Source organism: Myxocyprinus asiaticus, chromosome 21 (assembly GCF_019703515.2).
Source record: "Myxocyprinus asiaticus isolate MX2 ecotype Aquarium Trade chromosome 21, UBuf_Myxa_2, whole genome shotgun sequence".
NCBI lineage: Eukaryota > Metazoa > Chordata > Actinopteri > Cypriniformes > Catostomidae > Myxocyprinus > Myxocyprinus asiaticus.
The window spans coordinates 9,063,442-9,082,878 of record NC_059364.1 but is presented as its reverse complement, the minus strand read 5'-3'; the positions used below and the strand labels follow the sequence as shown (position 1 = coordinate 9,082,878).

The window sequence follows — 19,437 nt, the reverse complement described above, 5'->3', positions numbered from 1 at the left end:
TTTGAGCGTGTTTAGCTCCAGGTTGTTACAGGTGCAGGAAGTGAATTTCACCTGTCTCACAAGCTGCTGCCTGTCCGTCAGAAAGCTGGTAATCCACTGACAGATAGACGTGGGAACAGAGAGCTGGTATAGTTTATGGTATAGTCTGGAGTATAGCTGGGATGATGGTGTTGAAAGCCGAACTGAAGTCCACAAAAAGGATCCTTGCATATGTCTCTGGTCTGTCCAGATGTTGCAGGATATGATGCAATCCCATGTTGACTGCATCCTCCACAGGCCTGTTTGCTCGATAAGCAAATTATTTACTGTTAAATAAATAAAATAAAATAAACAAATAATATATTATTTACTGTAGATAATGGCTTATCTGGTTTAGGAATCAAAGCAATCAATGCACTTCTTAAAGTGGGAGGAATGGGAAGAATACCATTCTAGAAAGATTTTATACAAATTTCTAAAAGGGGTCCGGCTAATTTATTTTTGAATTTTTTGTAAATGTCAATTGGCAAACCATCTGGACCAGCTGATTTTCCAATTTTCATATTAGTAATTGCCACATCAATCTTGCTTACCCCTATTTCATTGTCTAGGCAGTCCCTAGCATTTCCAGACAAGAATGGTATTTGTAAATTGTCTATAAACTGTGACTGTTCATAAAGATATTGCAGAGATCTGATGTATACTGAGTCTGAAAAGATTATACAAATGTATTACTTATCTCCTGTGGATCAGCAGTAAGCTCTCCAGTGCAGGTCTGAATATCAATTATAGTTCTTTCTGCCTCCATTTTCTTAATTTGCCAAGCAAGTAATTTTCCTGCCTTTTCCCGTTGGTCATAGAATGATGTCTTAGATGCAAAAATAATGTTTTCTGCCTTAGATATTGACAGCTCATTATATTGAGCTTTAAGGGAAAGAAGTTTTTGATTTAGATGTACATCTGGATTTGAGCTATAGTCTCTGTTTCTTTAATTGTTGTTTTCTAAATTTTGCATTTCTAATTTAATTCTATTTGTAGAAGAGCTTGTGGAGCTCATTATTTGACCATGTATATATGCTTTAAAGGCCTCCCATCTTGTGGTTGCAGGAGTCTCATTTAAATTAAACTCAAAGAACTTTGTTGATGTGAAATATCCCAGCTGAGCGATCCAGACATGGAGAAATTGTACAATTAAAATTGCCGCACATAATACATTTTACCGGGAGAGTGACAAATAATAAAAAAATATTTTTTCAAAAAAAACTGGGTTATCTTCATTTGGGCCATATACATTAACCAGATTTACTAGAGCATGTCTTAATGAACCTTGTATTATCAAATATCTACCCAGTGTATCCGATATTACATTTGTCAACTTAAAAGGAACAGATTATCAGTGTTAATACACCCCTTGCATTGGAAGAAAATGATGCAGCATAAACTTGACCAACCCATCTCCTTCTAACCATTATAGTTTAACTTGATACTAGATGTGTTTCTCAAGCCCCTCACATTCCAAGATATTACCTTTGTATTAGCTGTATCACCATGCATTTTTAATTATACTTAAATATAAACCAATAAGTTGAGGATGCATTTTAAAGAAATCAATAGTATTATTAGACAATCTGAACTGTCCATTATCCCAAATGAATGTATAAAAGAAAAGACATAAACAAAAAAAACAATATATATATATATATATATATATATATATATATATATATATATATATATATATATATATATATATATATATATATAAACAACAAAAAAAAAGTAAACTGACATACATTTTATAGACTGAAATGGCAATATCAACGCTGTCACACCAAACATGACTGCATTGTTTCCCCCGCTCTTTAGTCCAGTGGTGACACCATGACGCTTCACTGATCCTACCATGAGGAGCAGTTTTTTGCAAGACTAAACGTGTACTTTCACGAATTTTCAAACAATTTCAGCATTTTTTTTTCTTTTTTTTTTACAATTTAACTCATATTATCAAGAAAAAAAATGCATAAGACAGTTCATTAACCTGTCTGACTTTTTCCAGAACTCAAAATTGTCCATATTTATTAATTATTTATTAAGAGGATCATCTCCATACCAAATTAAATCACTCTGTAGATTTTTTTAATCGGACTTTCGTCACATATATTTAAGTTTGTCGTGGCTAAATTGTGTCAATAAATGCCGCCACATCTGCTGGATTGTCAAAGAGTCTCATCCGACCAAGGTGTGTCAGGCTCAGCTTCGCTGGGTAAACATTCCTGTAGGCAGGGTTGGGAGGGTTACTTTTTAAATGTATTCCACTACAGATTACAGAATACATGCTGTAAAATGTAATTTGTAATGTATTCTGTTTACTCAAGGTCAATAACGTAATCTAAATACTATGGATTACTTCGTCAGCACTGGTAGATTTTTTCACTTGTTTTGACTATAAAAACTCTGCCAGTACAGTAAGACAAAATACACATGTTAAAAATACATTCTCTGAAAAACCTAAATATCATATGCAGTGTTGTTTCTAAAACAAGATGAATCAAATTGATCTTGTTTTAAAGATTTTTAGATATTTTTACTGGAAAACAAGACAAAATTTATTATCAAGAATATGATTTTTGCCCTAATATCAAAGGTCTTACTAGGAAAAAAAGAAATTATGATCCAATGTGAATTTTCTTGAAAACAAATATGATCGTGCCTGGTAACATGTGCATGTAAAATTACTAGAAATAGCATTTTAGCTTAGCATAAAGCTGACAATTTATACAAGGTTTATTTCTATTTCTTCTGCTCCAAACTTACTTCAAACTTATTTCTCTGTCTGCTTGTATTAATGTAACACATCATAAGAAAGAGTTCCACTGCTGTTCAAATGCACTTTGGATCGCATCATTTATATGAATAAATGTTCTCCATCTGAAAGGACTAAATATTAAATGAAAAAAATGACAATAAAATGCAAAGTAATCTCTTCAGTAATCAAAATACTTTTTGAATGTAACTGTATTCTAATTACCGATGATTAGGGGTTCAAGCGCTTAGCGCTGAAACCCTATTGTAATTGTTACGGGTTCAAGCGCTTAGCACTGAAACCCTATTGTAATTGTTACGATTTTTATTAGGGGTTCAAGCGCTTAGCGCTGAAACCCTATTGTAATTGTTAAGAATTTTATTATTATTATTATTATTATTATTATTCCGCCATGAAACTGATCGGGCAGAGCAAACCGTAAGGCCTAGAGACTTGAAACTTTGTCAGATGGTAGTAGTATTGCTCGCTACTCAGAAACACGGACTCGGCCAAATCGGTCAATAGGGGGAGCTACAGAGATCACAAACGCAAAACTGCTCATAACTCCTCGACCATTTGTCGTAGACAAAGGAATCCTTGGCTCAAACCAAACAAAACTTATATCTCCGATTTCGACTTCGAAAATTTTTCCGCCATCTTGGATTTTTCATAAAACCTACTTTTGCGAACTAGTCCTAGGTTTTTCGTCAGATTGGGATCAAACCAGTGTCAAATGATTCTATAGAGTCTCGATATCAAAAGTTATCAAAAAAAGTTTTAACTTTCGACTCGAGCTAGCTACGGTATGCGAAAACATCGGAGTAGGAGAATTTTACGTAAATGGCTATAACTTTTGAAGGAAATTAGATATCTTCACCAAACTTGGCATGCTTATGTAAGAGGTCAACCTTTGGTCGCCCAGAAAAGTTGGCGCGGTTTTGCCACATGGTGGTGCTATAATACCAAAAAAAACATGAAATTGGCTGTAACTATGAAACCATTAATCTTATTGACTTCAAAATTTGCATACATTGTCTTTGTCTCAGCTGCCATCATTGTTTATATGGACATTCATGTATGTTAAAAAACATGGCCGCCATCGGCCAATCAAATTTCATCAGCTATTACACAAGGTTACCAATGACCGATTGTAACGAAACTTGGTGGACCTATTTAACTCTTGGTCTTAGAGGGTTGTGCTAAGTTTTTAAAAAATTGGCCACTAGGTGGTGCTATCATGATTTTTTTAGGTGTTAATGGTTGTATATAATGCAGTGTTGTGAAACAACACAAGTAATATATATCACCTGATAGCTCTTCTCATTCTAAACAACTTTGCCTCAAGAAGCATTGGTGTTTGTCAAACCGTTTGGTACATATTTCAGATAATCTTCAAAACCTACTTTTGCAAACTAGTCCTAGGTTTTTCACCCGATCAGAACAAACCAGTGCAGAAATATACTCTGGAGTCTGATTATCAATAATTATAAAAAAAATTTGACATTTCGACTCACGGTCGCTAAGGGGTGCCAAAACGTTCGAAAAGGGCGGGCCATTTTTACTAAAATGGCTATAACGCCCGAACGAAATGAGATATTTTCACCAAACTCGGTACACATGTGTATGAGCTCAATCTGAGGTCACAGTAAAAAAACGCGGAGTTTGGCCACTTGGTGGCGCTATGGAAGGAAAAAAAAACATGAAAACAGCTCTAACTACGCAAACTTTAGTCTGATTGAGTTGAAAATCGGCATGCAGTGTCTTTGTCCAAGGTGCCATGACTGTCTATGAGGACATTGGCGTATCTCAAAAAACATGGCTGCCATCGGCCAATGAAGTTTGAGCACCTATTAGACAAGGTTATCGGAGGCCGAATGGCACAAAACTCGGTGGGCCTGTTCAACTCCTGGCCCTAGAGGTCTGTGAAAAATTTGAAAGAAATCGTACACCCTTTACCCTTTGGTAGCTATAACAGTGTCATTTAGAAAATGGGCGTGGTCAAGTGTACAAATAAGCCCATAATTCCTAAACAAAAACTCAGAAGTTCACGAAATTAGCTGAGCACATGCAACATATGATTCTAAACAAGCATGCAGACTTTTATGGAGTTCGTACCATAGGTGGCGCTATGAGCTTTAAAAAGCTTTAAAAACCATGCATTTGCCATCTCCACCTATTCTCTAGATTCATTATCTAAATAAGTAAAGTGAAACTGTCCTCGTTGTTGCCAATTCTTTGTTCAGCTTCCAAAAGTCTTGTTGAAAATTCTTGAAACAAATTTTATTCCTTGAATTGCAGATAGGACACTATCAAATTTAGATAAGAAATCATCTCTCATGTTGTTTATGGCTGAGGCGAGATCACTTTCCTCCCGAGTCTGTTTAGTACAGCATTTCCCAATGGCCAGCCCTTCTGGCTCTCATTCGCCGTCTGTATCAGCATGTTTTTTGCTTTGATCTGGTTTCTGTTTTATCGATCTTGGCATTTTGCTTGCCGCCATATCGTCATACAATTTCCTTTTTGGTTTCAGTGACACTGACTGGCCATTTTTGAATCTGGATGCAGACAGGGGCTAGACGCAAGCTTTGGCACAACTATCGTTGTATGGCAAGAGCTGTGTGATGTTTCTTAAAAAAATATCTACTTTTGTGTTGCGTGAAAAAAATAACAACATGAGAGTGATTAAATAATGACATAATTTTCATTTTTGTGTAAAATATTCCTTTAATTAAGTGTTTTCAATTGTATGACAGCTTAGTAAGAACACTGTCAAATAGTCAGCTTCTCCTCAACAGGAGGAATAAACAATATTTAGATTAGCCAACTATCAGCCAGACTTTTATTTATTTGTTGCTTCAAACATCACAGAGAAGAGTCATGTGACAAAAAATTACAACCTAGTCTCATAGAATGAACATTACTATAACAAACTACATTTTTGCAAACTGAGTTTTACGTGCTGCATTCTGCATTGTGTTGCAGTTTCCTGGTGAAATTAACACTGTAGGCCCTACAACAACATTGCGTTTTAGTCACTTTCACACAAATCACAACTACAATGGCTGATTATGACTTTATTAACACATATAATTCGCACTATTACTCACACACTGCTAAGTTATGATAGCGAAACACTTTTACTCTAATACACGATTTGAAAAATAATACATTTTAATGCCTTATTACAGACCCACCTACATTTACTCCAGCTTGGTTAACTTCTGCGGTAGCCAGTAGCTCACCTAGTAGAGTGATTTCTGTTTTGTGTCTACCTCCTATTTGATTTAAGATCACTATTGGTTAGGTTTAGGTTAAAGTTTTAGGTTAGGGAGGTACGTTTTAGTAATTAAAACATCTAACATTTACCTTAAAAACCATTTCACTGGGAAACTGCAGCCAAACATGTAATGATGCATGTAATTTTGGTTCGCAAAAATGTGGCCATAGTAACATAACTGTCATGAGATCAGGCTGAAAATTATGCCTTTGATAAACAGAACCATGTCACAAAGATTAAATTGTTTCAGAAATGCTATTTGTGCCTTTTTTTCTTTTTTTTTTTCAGCTCATACAAACACTTGATTGGAGGTCTGGAAGATGTGTCTAACAAAGGCTGTGAAGATGCAGAGGCAAAAGCAAAGTAGGTGAAATCTTTTCTGAAAACCTTTTAAAAGTGTAATATCATCATGTTTTTATTTTCTTATTTTCTTTCCTGAGCTCCACTTATAATTTTACTCAAGGTTTCTTGCACCCAAAACACTCATCATATAGTTTTCAGTTCTGAAAGCATATACAGAATGTTTCTGTAGTACACCACGGGAATTTTTTTTTTTTATAATATGACCCCTTTAGATGAGTCATTACACAACACTGTCACTGTCTCAACCTCAGACCACCTGATGCATATTACACAGAAAGATTGCAGGAGCTTTCTAAAAACAGCAAGCTCCACTCTGATTAGCTGACTATATACAGTTTTCCAGGAGTTAAAGGGATAGTTCACCCAAAAAGGAAAATGTTGTCATCACTTACTTGCCTTTATTTTGCTCCAAACCCGTAACATTGACTTTCTTTCATAGAACACACCAAGATGTTAGGTACTGTGTCATTCTCAGTCACCATTTACTCTCATCGTAACTTTTTTCTCTCCATACAGTTTAAGTGAATGGTGACTGAGGCTGTCATTCTGCCTAAAATCTTTTGTGTTTCACGAAAGAAAGTAATACAGGTTTGGAACAACAAAAAGGTGGGTGAATGATCACAGAATTGTCATTTTTGAGTGAACTGTCACTTTCAGGTGCACAGATTTTTATGTTCAATGGGAAACAAAATTAAGATTACTCAAACTGAAGTGAGTGAGGTTCATGGCATTGAAACTTAAAAAAAAAAAAAAAAATATTTAGAATTTTGATTTTGAGTATCTTAGAGCCTGTTTACACCTGGTATTAATATGCATTTTGGGTGATTCGATCACAAGTGGACAAGCGAGACATTTCCATTTACACCTGGTATTAACATGCGGTCTCAAATGTGTCTTCTGTGACCACTTGTGTTTAGATTTCAAGGGGAGGGTCTCTGATTTCATGACTGAAATCACTTACTATGTAAGTGTCTTATTGTATGATGATGATGAAGCGTTTAAAAGCAAAAAAGATTAAAAAAGCAAAGAAAGCTGGGGCACTGTTTCTGCTTATTATACTTTAATTTAATCTAAGCACAAATGTGACATTTCGATTAAAATTCCCTGTTATACTAGTGGAGTGTACTGTGTGAATTAAGTGAGCTTCAGCTGTGTGTGATTCTGATCTGTATCCCTGTATGTTGATATCAGACACACTGAAGAAGTTCCATGAAGTTCTTGGGCATGTACAATATAAGCACGTAATGTATGTATGCGCTTTTTCAAATTGTTCAATTGGACGGTTATTTTATTTTAAAGACGCATGATACCGGCAAAGTTTAAAACTCATGCAGATGTTGATTGACAGGTGAGGGATGGAGCTTTGCTGCTGTCAGGGAGGCATCAGGACGGACTAGTGTTTACACTTGAAATGTGATTTGGTCACATGCTTTTTGACTACCTCCATATGAGGTTTTTGTTATCCGATCACAAAACATTTTGGACCCCATTTACACCTGTACTTAGTTCTGACCACTTGACAGGATTACCTGAAACACAGGTGTTAACGGGGTCTTTTTAGCAAAAGAGATGTTTTTTAGACATTCTGCTTTCCTCTCAGGGTTATGTCCTGCCTCTAAACATCACACAAAAACAAGTGAACTTTATATGTTGGTCAGATGGCCCCTTCATGTTTAATTGGGTGGTTCTTGGCCCAGAATAAGCTGCAATGTGGACCAGACTTTATGTCGATTATCAATAGTCAGGCTATGTGAGACTATTAAAATTATTATACTTAATTATGCCAGTTAAACCAATCTGAATGAAATATGAGTCGTTTCAATTACAGTTCATATTAATAGCATTCTGTTTTAGTCATTATTATTGAGTGCAGGCAAGTTTTTGTCCTTACACAAAGGTGTGTACTGAAACTGTGATGTAGGAAATGCTGTAAGAGCATACAGAAGACACATTACGTAAGAGCTGTCGGCAACTGTTTATAATCACAAGAAACATGATAAGAGAGAAATGCAATCATTGCGCAGTGATGAGAAATTAATCCGCTCAGATAAATGTGACACACACAGAGAGAGAGAGAGTGAGAGAGAGAGAGATTGAGAGGTGGATTCTGGGGCAGCTTAGGAATTAATTTCCCTCAAAAATCCCCTCTATCTTACATCTTACAGAAATAGAAACTTTTCTTACTCTTATCAGCTCATCTGCGATGTAAAATATGGCTGATAAATAATGAAAAGTTGTCTGTGGCCTGTGTGACTGTCACAGATTAAAGCTTATTAAGACACATCTAAAGCTGTCACCTCCTGCGCTTGCTTTCCCTGTGATCTAAACTTCAAACCTGCCACTAATAAATGAATCTCCAGCCGCCACGCTGACAGATAGAGAACACTCTAATGAGATAAAATACACCATAAACTACATATTTATAGTACCGAATCTGTTTTCCAGGGTATGTTTGTAACTTTTGTCTGTAGTTATATCTGGCCCCCCTGTTGAAGTTTATTTTATTACCTTTCACTATATCTTTACATTTAGCTACAGGTCAGTGTTGTTTATAGGCCTGCTGATATAATTGATTGTTTTTAGATTAGATCTGCATTGCAAAAAAAAAGCTTCTTTGTATTTTTAATTTAATATAATTTAATTGGTGTCACGTAAAAATATCTAAACACCCTTAAAACAAGATATATTTAATTGAGAAGCAAAATGACATGAGATATTTAATCTTGTTTTTAAAGAAATTTAACAAAATTTAATGAGGTTTATATACTTAAAGGTGCTGTAAGTGATTTCAGCTGTTCTACTTCCACGAGACTAAGCCATTGGATTAGCCACACCCCCTCTTTCCAAAACCCGAACTCCAAACATACCAAAATGAGCTTTATTGAGAGCAGAAACGGTTGTTAAAAACAACAGTAGTGAAATAGCGCCCTCAACTGACAACTGTTATGAGCAACATGGCATAAAAATTGCATTATGCCTCAATAATTCGCTGCAACTACAATACTATGATAACGTGCGCAATGATTGACAGGCAGAAAGCATCATTGTCCGTGGCCCGCAGACACATTTTTGTTTGCTGTTTACAGAGTCTAGAGCTGTCACAGAGACCGGTGAGATATCTCGTGGCACTTATTTTATTAATATCTTTCAGGGAGTAGGACATTTTTTTGCATATCTTTCCATGAAAAAAATCACTCCCAGCACCTTCAAAACACCTTTAAAATTATTGTTAATTTTATTATTATTATTATTATTATTATTATTATTATTATTATTATTAAAACACAATTTAGACTCATCCTTCAATTAAAAAAACAGCTACAGTATGATGTACTGAATGTGTCAGCTTTCAGCTGCAGGAAAGCGACTGAGTAACCTATCACAAAAGTAGAAGACTGATTGCCAAAAAGCTTACAGTTTTGGTCATCCAGATCATTTATAAACAAGTTTTAAGACATGCCATTACTCTTATTTTGTTCCATTTTTAAACATTGACAGAAAAGTCAGTGTCTGACAAGTTTGTTTCTATACATCACAGTAGCATTTAGATAAATAAAGCTCTGTATTTCCACCATGTAGTCAATAAGATACACTCTTTAGTTGAGAGTGAGAGTTGGCAGTCTTTTTATTCGTAGTGAATTATAGGAACTGTGAGCCTGAAGCAGCGTCACACACATGCTCTATCAGCAGTGGCTTCGGGGTTTATTTTTTAATCAAAGCCATTTTAAAACTGATTATTTTGTTGATTTCTGTGGGCATTTGTCCAGAAAAACAGTACTGTAAATAGTCTTATGCATGCTGATTAAAAATAATAATAATAATAATAAGCTGGAAGCTAACAACATCATAATACATTTAAGATCCAAAACACCCACAGTGTATTCCTTTATGGGATCTTTAATCTCATTTATGTTTTGGCTGACTGGGTTTATGCATGCATTTGAAAACATATTCAGAATCAGACATGTTCAGACTCTTGCAAATGAGGAGCTGCTCTTGTTGTTGGAAACAAAGTTATCAGACCAGTGCATTTATATGACCTCTGAACCCATCATCAATTCATTTGATGATTAAAAAAACTTTCTTTCTTTTTCAAAAACATTCTTCTTCCTTCAGTCCCCCCCCTCTCTCTCTCTCTCTCTTTCTCTTTCTCTCTCTCTCCCCCTCTCTCTATTTTATTTTAAGGATTTAGAAAAAAAGATTCGAAAGAAAAATATTAGAATGCAATACTGCAGATGTTGTTGGCTTTTGTATGACAAATTACTTGCTATGTTCCTCATTTGTAAGTCCCTTTGGATAAAATCATCTGCTAAATGAATAAAAGTGCAGAAATGTAACAATGTTAAGTCTGTATTCCAAATCCAAAGTGACTACTTGAAGCCACAACTGTTTAAATGTTTGATTGGGTGCCGTATGAACGGAACCACAGTAAACATCTACTATACATCATTGACATATTTATATAAGCGTAAGCTTCAAATAGCTTGGGGGTTATTTATTTTTGCTCTGTATCTGCAGAACATGCCAGCATTCAAAAGCCTGTATCCACATCTCTGACCCAGAAAAGATTTTCCCCTCCATTGTCCAGCCTAATAACTGATAATGTGAAAGGGATTGAATTAGAACTGAAGGATGCTTTGTGTGTGTATGCTGGTTTTTAGGACCCTTGGCAATGTGCATGGAAAATCATAACCTCGGTGTGACACCAGGGAGCAATTTGTGCAAGCAAAACACAAGCTCAATCCTGTCAGTAGTCACGAGATGAACTCACTGAAGTGAGTTATTTTAAGGGGATTTGAGTGGCCAGTTCTGCATCATAGGCCCTTTTTAAGGATGGTAGTTTCACCATTAAACAACAAATAGTGCTGTAACCAATAGAAAGTGCTAGTATTTTGATTGAAACAATAATTCTCTAAATGGAGAAAAATACATGACTGTACACAAAGGTCACTAGGGCAAACTTGAGTTTGTAAATAGACATCAAGCAGAGTTTTATTTAGAATGTGTTACAGTACTGTTAGGTCATTCTGACCTCTCTTGAACCAGCTGTAGTATGATGCAATGAAAATGCCAGTGGCTAACAAAATCAAAACACCATTGTAATATTATGAACGTAAAGTCCTCTTTGATCTTTACAGTGAATCATTTGTCACTGAGTTAAAGGAACTGACTTTCTAGCTCACATACTAAAGCCAAGGGCCACATCCAGCTCTTCAGCTTTTATTTTGTGGCCCCCATCATGCCTATTTATGAATGTGTAATACAATAACCTCTAATACAATATCATTTTAACTGACAGTGTGAAAGTTAACTACCGCTAGAGCTCATTCAGTCAAACCAGCAGTATATTTTATGCATTAAAGGAATAGGTCACCCAAAAATGTAAATTCTCTTATCATTTACTCACTTTCATGGCAACCCAGACATGTATGACTTTATTTCTTCACAAATTAAGGTTTATGGAAGAATATTTCAGCTCTGTAGGTCCTTTCAATGCAAGTGGAAGGTGGCCAGACCTTTGAAGCTCCAAAAATCACATAAAGGCAGTATAAAAGTAATCCATATGTATCCAGTGGTTTAATCCATGTCTTCTGAAGCGATGCAATCACGTTGTATGAGAAACAGATCAACATTTCAATCCTTTTTGCGAAGAAATGTGAAAGTGGAGATTTATATTAAAAAGGACTTAAATATGATCTGTTTCTTAACCACACCTATAATTTCGCTTCTGAAGACACAGATTTAACCAGTGGAGAAATATGGATTACTTTTATGCTGACTTTATGTGCTTTTTGGAGCTTGAAACTGTTGGTCACCATTCGATTGCATTGTATGGACCTACAGAGCTGAAGTATTCTTCTAAAATTCTTCTTTTTGTTCTGCAGAAGAAAGTCATACACATATGGGATGAAATGTAGATTGAGTAAATGATGAGAGATTTTATGTTTTTGGGTGAAATATCCCTTTAACTGACAATGGCAACAAAGACAAGGTAAGTGGGTGCGGGCGTCAGGTTTTAACCGTGAAAAGTTGCTTAATCGCTTAACGAATAATACTGAATGATACAGAAGCACATGATAATGCCTATGATACTGAATGATATGGCTGCTTTCGATTTTAAACGGACCTTATTTGCACAGCAAATAAAGTCTGAAGTTTCAAGTTCGGTTTCACCCACCCCTTAAGTTGTTTAAACCCATGCTGGTATTCACAGGAACTATATAATTGCAGACTTTTGCATCTGTTGCTGTTTAATTATCTCTGTTTAAAGGAGTAAAAGCTTTATCACCTAGAGAAGCTAAAATGCACTTGATGCGTATCGTGGATGGGAGTTTTGTTTGTGACAAAAAAAAAACAGCCTTACTACACCACTGACTTTTACTAGATTAAACATCAGAGATTTAAGGGGAAAAAGAACCAGAGGACAGATATTTTTGGGAAGAAATGCAGATTTTGTTTGTTGTTCCACTGGACAGACAAAGGAAAAAACTCCCTCCATCTGTTCTTCCATTCAGTCATCACTAATTTTTCTGCTTTTTGAAATGCAGATATGAAGCAGAGAATTCCTTCTTCTCAAACCTAAACCTGTCTGACTTCAACATCATCGACACTCTTGGAGTTGGAGGATTTGGACGTGTTGAACTGGTACTGTAAATGTTAGATGTATAAAATATTTATTTTTATTGTATAAACAAGTGTATTTATGGTTTCCAAATTAATATGTCAGCAGATTAAGTCAGCATGGATTTTTATTTTTGGCCTATTGTGCGTTCTTCACAATAAAGGAAAGATATTATAGTCTTACTCATGCAGAAATGATTACCTAATAAGCAGGCCCATACAGAATCTACACCAACAAAACTCTGCAAAAATGCTCAGCCTTAACAAAGTTTTGCATTTTTATTAAATATTCTGGCTAATTTGATTATTCTTTCAGCTCCCAATAAGAGTGTAATACACACAGATCTGTTTAACAAGTTATTTTATATCCATTCCACATAATTCCACAGAAATTATGTTGAAAAGTTGAAAAAGGTGTGCTGATTCCATGTGGGCTTGCTTATAACATTTTTATTATTATTATTATTATTATTATTTGCTAAGCTAATGGTGCAAATAATACTTCCTACTCCTCTTGTTTTGTTCTTAGGTCCAGCTCAAGAGTGATGAGGTGAAGACGTTTGCGATGAAGATCCTGAAGAAGCGTCACATTGTGGACACGAGACAGCAGGAGCACATCCGCTCCGAGAAACTCATCATGCAGGAGGCGCATTCAGATTTTATTGTCAGGTACCTCCAGCACCATGTATCTGTTACATTAAACTTCAACCATTCTGACAGCTGATGCCCTGTTTAATGACTAAATTCATTAACATCAAGCATGGTGTACTGTAGGTAGTTTTAGCTGTTACATCAGATATGTGACAGTAAGCGGATGTACTTTTACCCTTGAAAGTGTATAATAGCATTTTATGTTATTAACGATAGCTGCTGCAATATCAACAATTAGGCGCCAACAAGTCTTGACTGTATACTAGTGTCTGATCTCAGCACTTATCCATCCTATCTTGCTGTACACTGTCCCTAGCAGACAAAATTCAGACAAAATTCATTTGAGCACTGGAATAGGTTTAAAACGCTGCACCCCCAACTAACTGTGAAACGTATAACTTATTTTTTATCGCAAAAAGCCATTCGGTGTGCTGTTAAAATTGTTTACATTATTTCATTTTTTTTTTTTATCTATTCCTGGAGTTATTAATAAAATGTTGACATTCCAGTTTTGACTTGAAAATGAGCAAAAGCTCCTATAAAAAAAAAGTTTTCATCCGTAATATCAGGGTTCAAAATATCTTTTGTTTCTGAATATTCCTTTTGTTATTATAGACTCTATAGGACATTTAAGGACAGTAAATACCTCTACATGCTGATGGAGGCATGTCTGGGTGGAGAATTGTGGACAATCCTCAGAGACAGGTGAGAGCTGCCTTCATTCACTCTTTATCAGTATGCTCTCTCGTTTGCTGTCTGTATTTCATCACAACAATCCATTTTTGAGCAAAACTTTACAGTAAGGTTCCATTTTTTAACATCAGAATTTGCATTAGTTATCATAAACTAAAAACAAATAAAAAATGTACAGCATTTATTCATCTTGGTTAGTGTTAGTGTATAAAAATACAATTGTTCATTGTTAGTACATGATGCATTAACTAATATTAACGTATACAACTTTGAATTTATTATATGTTGAAATTAACATTAAGCAACATTAAGAAATTCTGTAAAAATATTGTTCTTTGTTAGTTGATGTTAACTAATAGAGTTAATATATGTTAACGAATACCACCTTATTGTAAAGTGTTATTTATTTATTTTCTAATCACAGGGGCAACTTTGACGATTCAACTACACGGTTTTACACAGCATGTGTGGTGGAGGCGTTTGCTTACCTGCATTCCAAAGGCATCATATACAGAGACCTCAAACCAGAGAACCTGATACTGGACCACAGAGGCTATGCCAAACTGGTGAGAACAGGAAGAGTTTTCTGTGTCATATAAAGCCACCCATGTTGACACCCAGTACCCACCCTTTCAAAAGTTTCAAGGGGAGCACAGCATAAAGTGGTCCCCATAACCTCATGAAACCCAAGCGTGATTGCTGAGTGCATTTTCCATTTCCTTTTTTGATTTATAACACGAAGCACGTAATAAACAAGCAAAAAAAACAACAACAAAAAAATTCTGTGTTGAGAAATTTTAAATAATACCAAGCTATAGAAAGCCTTTTTTTTTAATCAAATTGTTTATTATGTTTCAAGGAGTGTTGGTTATTCATATTTTTTAAACGTTAGAGACATTACATCATAAATTAGCATAATTAATTCTGATTCAATGTAATGGCCAGCATCATCCAATCAATGCCAACTGTGTTCAAATAAAATTATACATTATAAATTATGAATTTGTGTACTTATTACCATTGTACCATGTCTACCAAACATGTTGAGTGGTCCAAACATCATCTGCAGCCTGAAACTGAACTTTTGGTCTGATTTTAGTAATGAATGCACTTATCTGCATAGAGAGCTATAGGATGCTCCCTTGCTCCCTATTTGGTGAATGACTTAACTTACAGTGTGCTGTCTGTCTGCTCTGTCTCAGAACAGTTCGAAATGCACCTTATTTTCATCCTAACTCCATATATCCTCTGAAAGAAACATTTTTCAGCTTTTGGATGAACTTGTTGATGTGCATGTCACATATACTATATAGTCTAGTCAAAAAAGAGTTCATAATGTTGACATATTATAAAGATGTATAATATGTCAACATTATGAACAATTTTGAACAGCACACTATATGGTAAATGTGAACTAATTTAAGCAAAGCAAAGTCAAACCCATGGGTGGGGTCAATGAGCATCAACAGGTTTCAAGATGTCTGAATTTAAGAGACCTCTAGTGACAAAAAAAGCCTAAATTCCATCTTGTGTGTAAATATGTTCAAGGTGGATTTTGGCTTTGCTAAGAAGATCGGCTTTGGGAAGAAGACATGGACGTTCTGCGGTACTCCAGAGTATGTGGCTCCAGAGATCATCCTGAACAAAGGACACGATATCTCGGCAGATTACTGGTCTCTCGGTATCCTCATGTACGAGTTACTGACTGGCAGGTAAGACAGAGGGGTAAATTACTCCATTAAATATCAGTAAGTATTATGACTGCAAATTTATACACATGCAATTTTTTTATTAACTTTTTTCCTGTATATTTTTCAGTCCTCCTTTTTCAGGCCCTGATCCAATGAAAACATACAACATCATTCTTAGAGGCATTGACATGATAGAATTCCCCAAAAAAATCACCAAAAATGCTGCCAATCTCATCAAAAAGCTATGCAGGTATGTACATCAAGACAGTGGGGAAAAAACAGACATTTGTTCTGTTAGTGGCTCTTATCAACTCCTCTGGGTGCTCCGGTTTCCCCCACAAGTAAAAAAAAAAAACAAGCAGGTTAAGTGAATTGGAGACTCTAAATTGCCCCATAGGTGTGAGTGAGAGTCCCCCAGCCACTGGGGGTTGCGTCAGGAAGGGCATCTGGCATATAACCTGTGCCAAGTCAAATATGCGGATTATGGATGGTCCGCTGTGGCGACCCCTAACGGGAGCAGCCGAAAGAAAAAGAAGTGGCTCTTATCAACACAGATTTCTGTCTTTTTTCTTTGTTCTTAGAGATGCTCCATCTGAAAGACTTGGAAACTTGAAAAACGGTGTCAAAGACATCCAAAAGCACAAGTGAGTTTGAGATATGCATTTAAACATGGACATGAATGAAAAGAGTCTTGTCCTGATAGTGTTTAATTAATCATTACAGATGGTTTGAAGGGTTTAACTGGGACGGATTGAGGAAGGGGACACTGACGCCCCCCATCATTCCCAATGTAAGTGCTTACTTGTTCGACTGATGTTAGGCCAGAAACACATTCTACAAAAGTACACAGACATGAATTCTTGGCCAGCACATTGCAAACGTGATTTTCAGGATGTCACAAGCTAACATTTTCTGCTGTTGTTTGTTTTTTTGTTTTTTTGCCATTGTTCAGGTAACATCTTCCACGGACACCAGTAACTTTGACAGCTTTCCAGAGGACAATGAAGAGCCGCCACCTGATGATAACTCAGGCTGGGATATAGACTTCTAAAAAGACTTAAACACGTGTAACCACACACGCACAGACACTCAACACTGCTCACATGGGACTTTTACCTGGGATAGACATGCTTCCCTTGGACAATGCTGCACTACTGATGAAAAATTAAGAAAGAAAATGGATTTTGTCCATCATCAAATTAAGTTCTTGTGGAGTGACTTTAAAATGACTGTAGACTTTAAAATGTAAAAAATGAATCTTGTGTGTGTGTGTGTGTGTGTGTGTGTGTTCACCTTTGACCCATAATAGCCACCTTTACTGTGAGGTAATTGAGGAGGCAGTCCATTTAGGGAAAAGGTTGTGACCTCAGTGCTTTGTTCTTCTCCCTGATTGGCTGCAAACTCTTCATTCACCAATCTGTGTGCAGACTACTCTTATTAAGACTATCTATGTGAAAACAACACTGTATGTCAAAGCTACATGTCAAGGGAGTCCAGACAGACCTGAATGTTACTCTTAGAGTAATACTCATTCATCATAGCACATGTACATAGTAGCATAGAATCGCTATTCCAAAAACACATGCATACGCTGCCGTTCTTGTCATGTATCGGTTAATCTTTCACATGTGTCATAATACGTCAATCATAAAACCCTCATGGTTCAGTTTCACCCAAAAGCCTGGTGCACATTGTGCTTTTTTTCTGCTCATTCATCAGAGCGAATCTGAGATAATTTCGATAATATGTTCATAACATGAAGGCATATTTATTCTGAATACCACTAGGCTTGTGCACCAGGCTTTAATCATCTCTGCAAACACACAAACAGACATCTTTAGTCGCATTCTATTGCCTTTCTTTGCCATTAATTTATTGTCCAGTATGATGGCCATTACAGTTTATGATATTCTGAGCCCTGCGATGGTTTTCTCAAACTGTAATCCCATGAAATGATGTGCCTCAAATTCATAGCTCCGTTAATAGAGTGTACTGTATTTATTGTCCCAGATGCATTTATAAGGAGGAGGTAAGTATTTTAAATGACTGTAAATGGACAGATTTTAAATAGGAACAGGGTGGAGTCAAATCAGGAACGGAACTGGGATTGGTTTGCATTTTATGGTCATCTCTTAAACTCTTGTGCTCTTAGGACTAATTCGAATGCAGGTACAATGTAATAATTTCTCCAGAGATTCAGCTGTATCAGATCATGGACAGTATTAGTGCCTTAAATCAACGGCATTCTGAAACGCTCCTCGTGCTGCATGTCAGAATACGACCCCTTTAGCCTGCTGATGTCCATCAGATGCTCTGTCTTCTTTTTTACACAATAAAGCAACTGTTTAGACACTCTCAGTGTCCTCGTGTGATGATCTGTCTGTTATATATGTAAAATGATCATACTGTAAAACTTATAAAAATAGTTCACCCAAAAATGAAAATTCTGTAATTTAATCACTATCATATTGTTCCAAACACCTTTGACTTCTTTGGAACACAAAACATGAAATTTTGAAGGAAAAAAAGTATGTGTGTGTGTGTGTATATATATATATATATAAACTCAGCAAAAAAAGAAACTTCCCTTTTTCAGGACGCTGTATTTTAAAGATAATTTAGTAAAAATCCAAATAACTTTACAGATATTTATTGTAAAGGGTTTAAACAATGTTTTCCATGCTTGTTCAATAAACCATAAACAATTAATTAACATGCACCTGTGGAACGGTCGTTAAGACACTAACAGCTTACAGACAGTAGGCAATTAAGGTCACAGCTATAAAAACTTATGACACTAAAGAGAACTTTCTACTGACTCTGAAAAACACCAAAAGAAAGATGCCCAGGGTCCCTATTCATCTGCGTGAATGTGTCTTAGGCATGCTACATGGAGGCATGAGGACTGCAGATGTGGCCAGGGCAATAAATTGCAATGTCCGTGCTGTGAGACGCCTAAGACAGCACTACAGGGAGACAGGAAGGACAGCTGATCACCCTCGCAGTGGCAGACCATGTGTAACAACACCTGCACAGGATCGGTACATCCGAATATCACACCTGCGGGACAGGTACAGGATGGCAACAATAACTGCCCGAGATACTCCAGGAACACACAGTCCCTCCATCAGTGCTCAGACTGTCCGCAATAGGCTGAGAGAGGCTGGACTGAGGGCTTGTAGGCCTGTTGTAAGGCAGGTCCTTACCAGACATCACCGGCAACAACATCGCCTATGGGCACAAACCCACCTTCGCTGGACCAGACAGGACTGGCAAAAAGTGCTCTTCACTGACGAGTCGCGGTTTTGTCTCACCAGGGGTGATAGTCAGACTCGCGTTTATCGTTATCAGGAATGAGT

General features: G+C 36.3%; 1 protein-coding gene across 3 annotated transcripts in view; it reads left to right on the top strand.

Moving 5' to 3' along the window:
- The window catches only part of LOC127412113 (cGMP-dependent protein kinase 1-like), an 87,615-nt gene extending 70,280 nt beyond the window's left edge, over positions 1-17,335 (top strand). For all 3 annotated transcript variants that reach the window (XM_051648200.1, XM_051648199.1, XM_051648201.1), the window contains exons 9-18: positions 6,348-6,422; positions 12,971-13,067; positions 13,573-13,712; positions 14,310-14,399; positions 14,812-14,953; positions 15,936-16,099; positions 16,206-16,328; positions 16,660-16,722; positions 16,802-16,868; positions 17,031-17,335. In XM_051648200.1, the coding sequence (XP_051504160.1) occupies positions 6,348-6,422; positions 12,971-13,067; positions 13,573-13,712; positions 14,310-14,399; positions 14,812-14,953; positions 15,936-16,099; positions 16,206-16,328; positions 16,660-16,722; positions 16,802-16,868; positions 17,031-17,129 (1,060 nt within the window). In that variant the 3' untranslated portion in view covers positions 17,130-17,335. The remainder of the gene's footprint in view (positions 1-6,347; positions 6,423-12,970; positions 13,068-13,572; positions 13,713-14,309; positions 14,400-14,811; positions 14,954-15,935; positions 16,100-16,205; positions 16,329-16,659; positions 16,723-16,801; positions 16,869-17,030) is intronic.
- Positions 17,336-19,437: the final 2,102 nt, after the last annotated feature.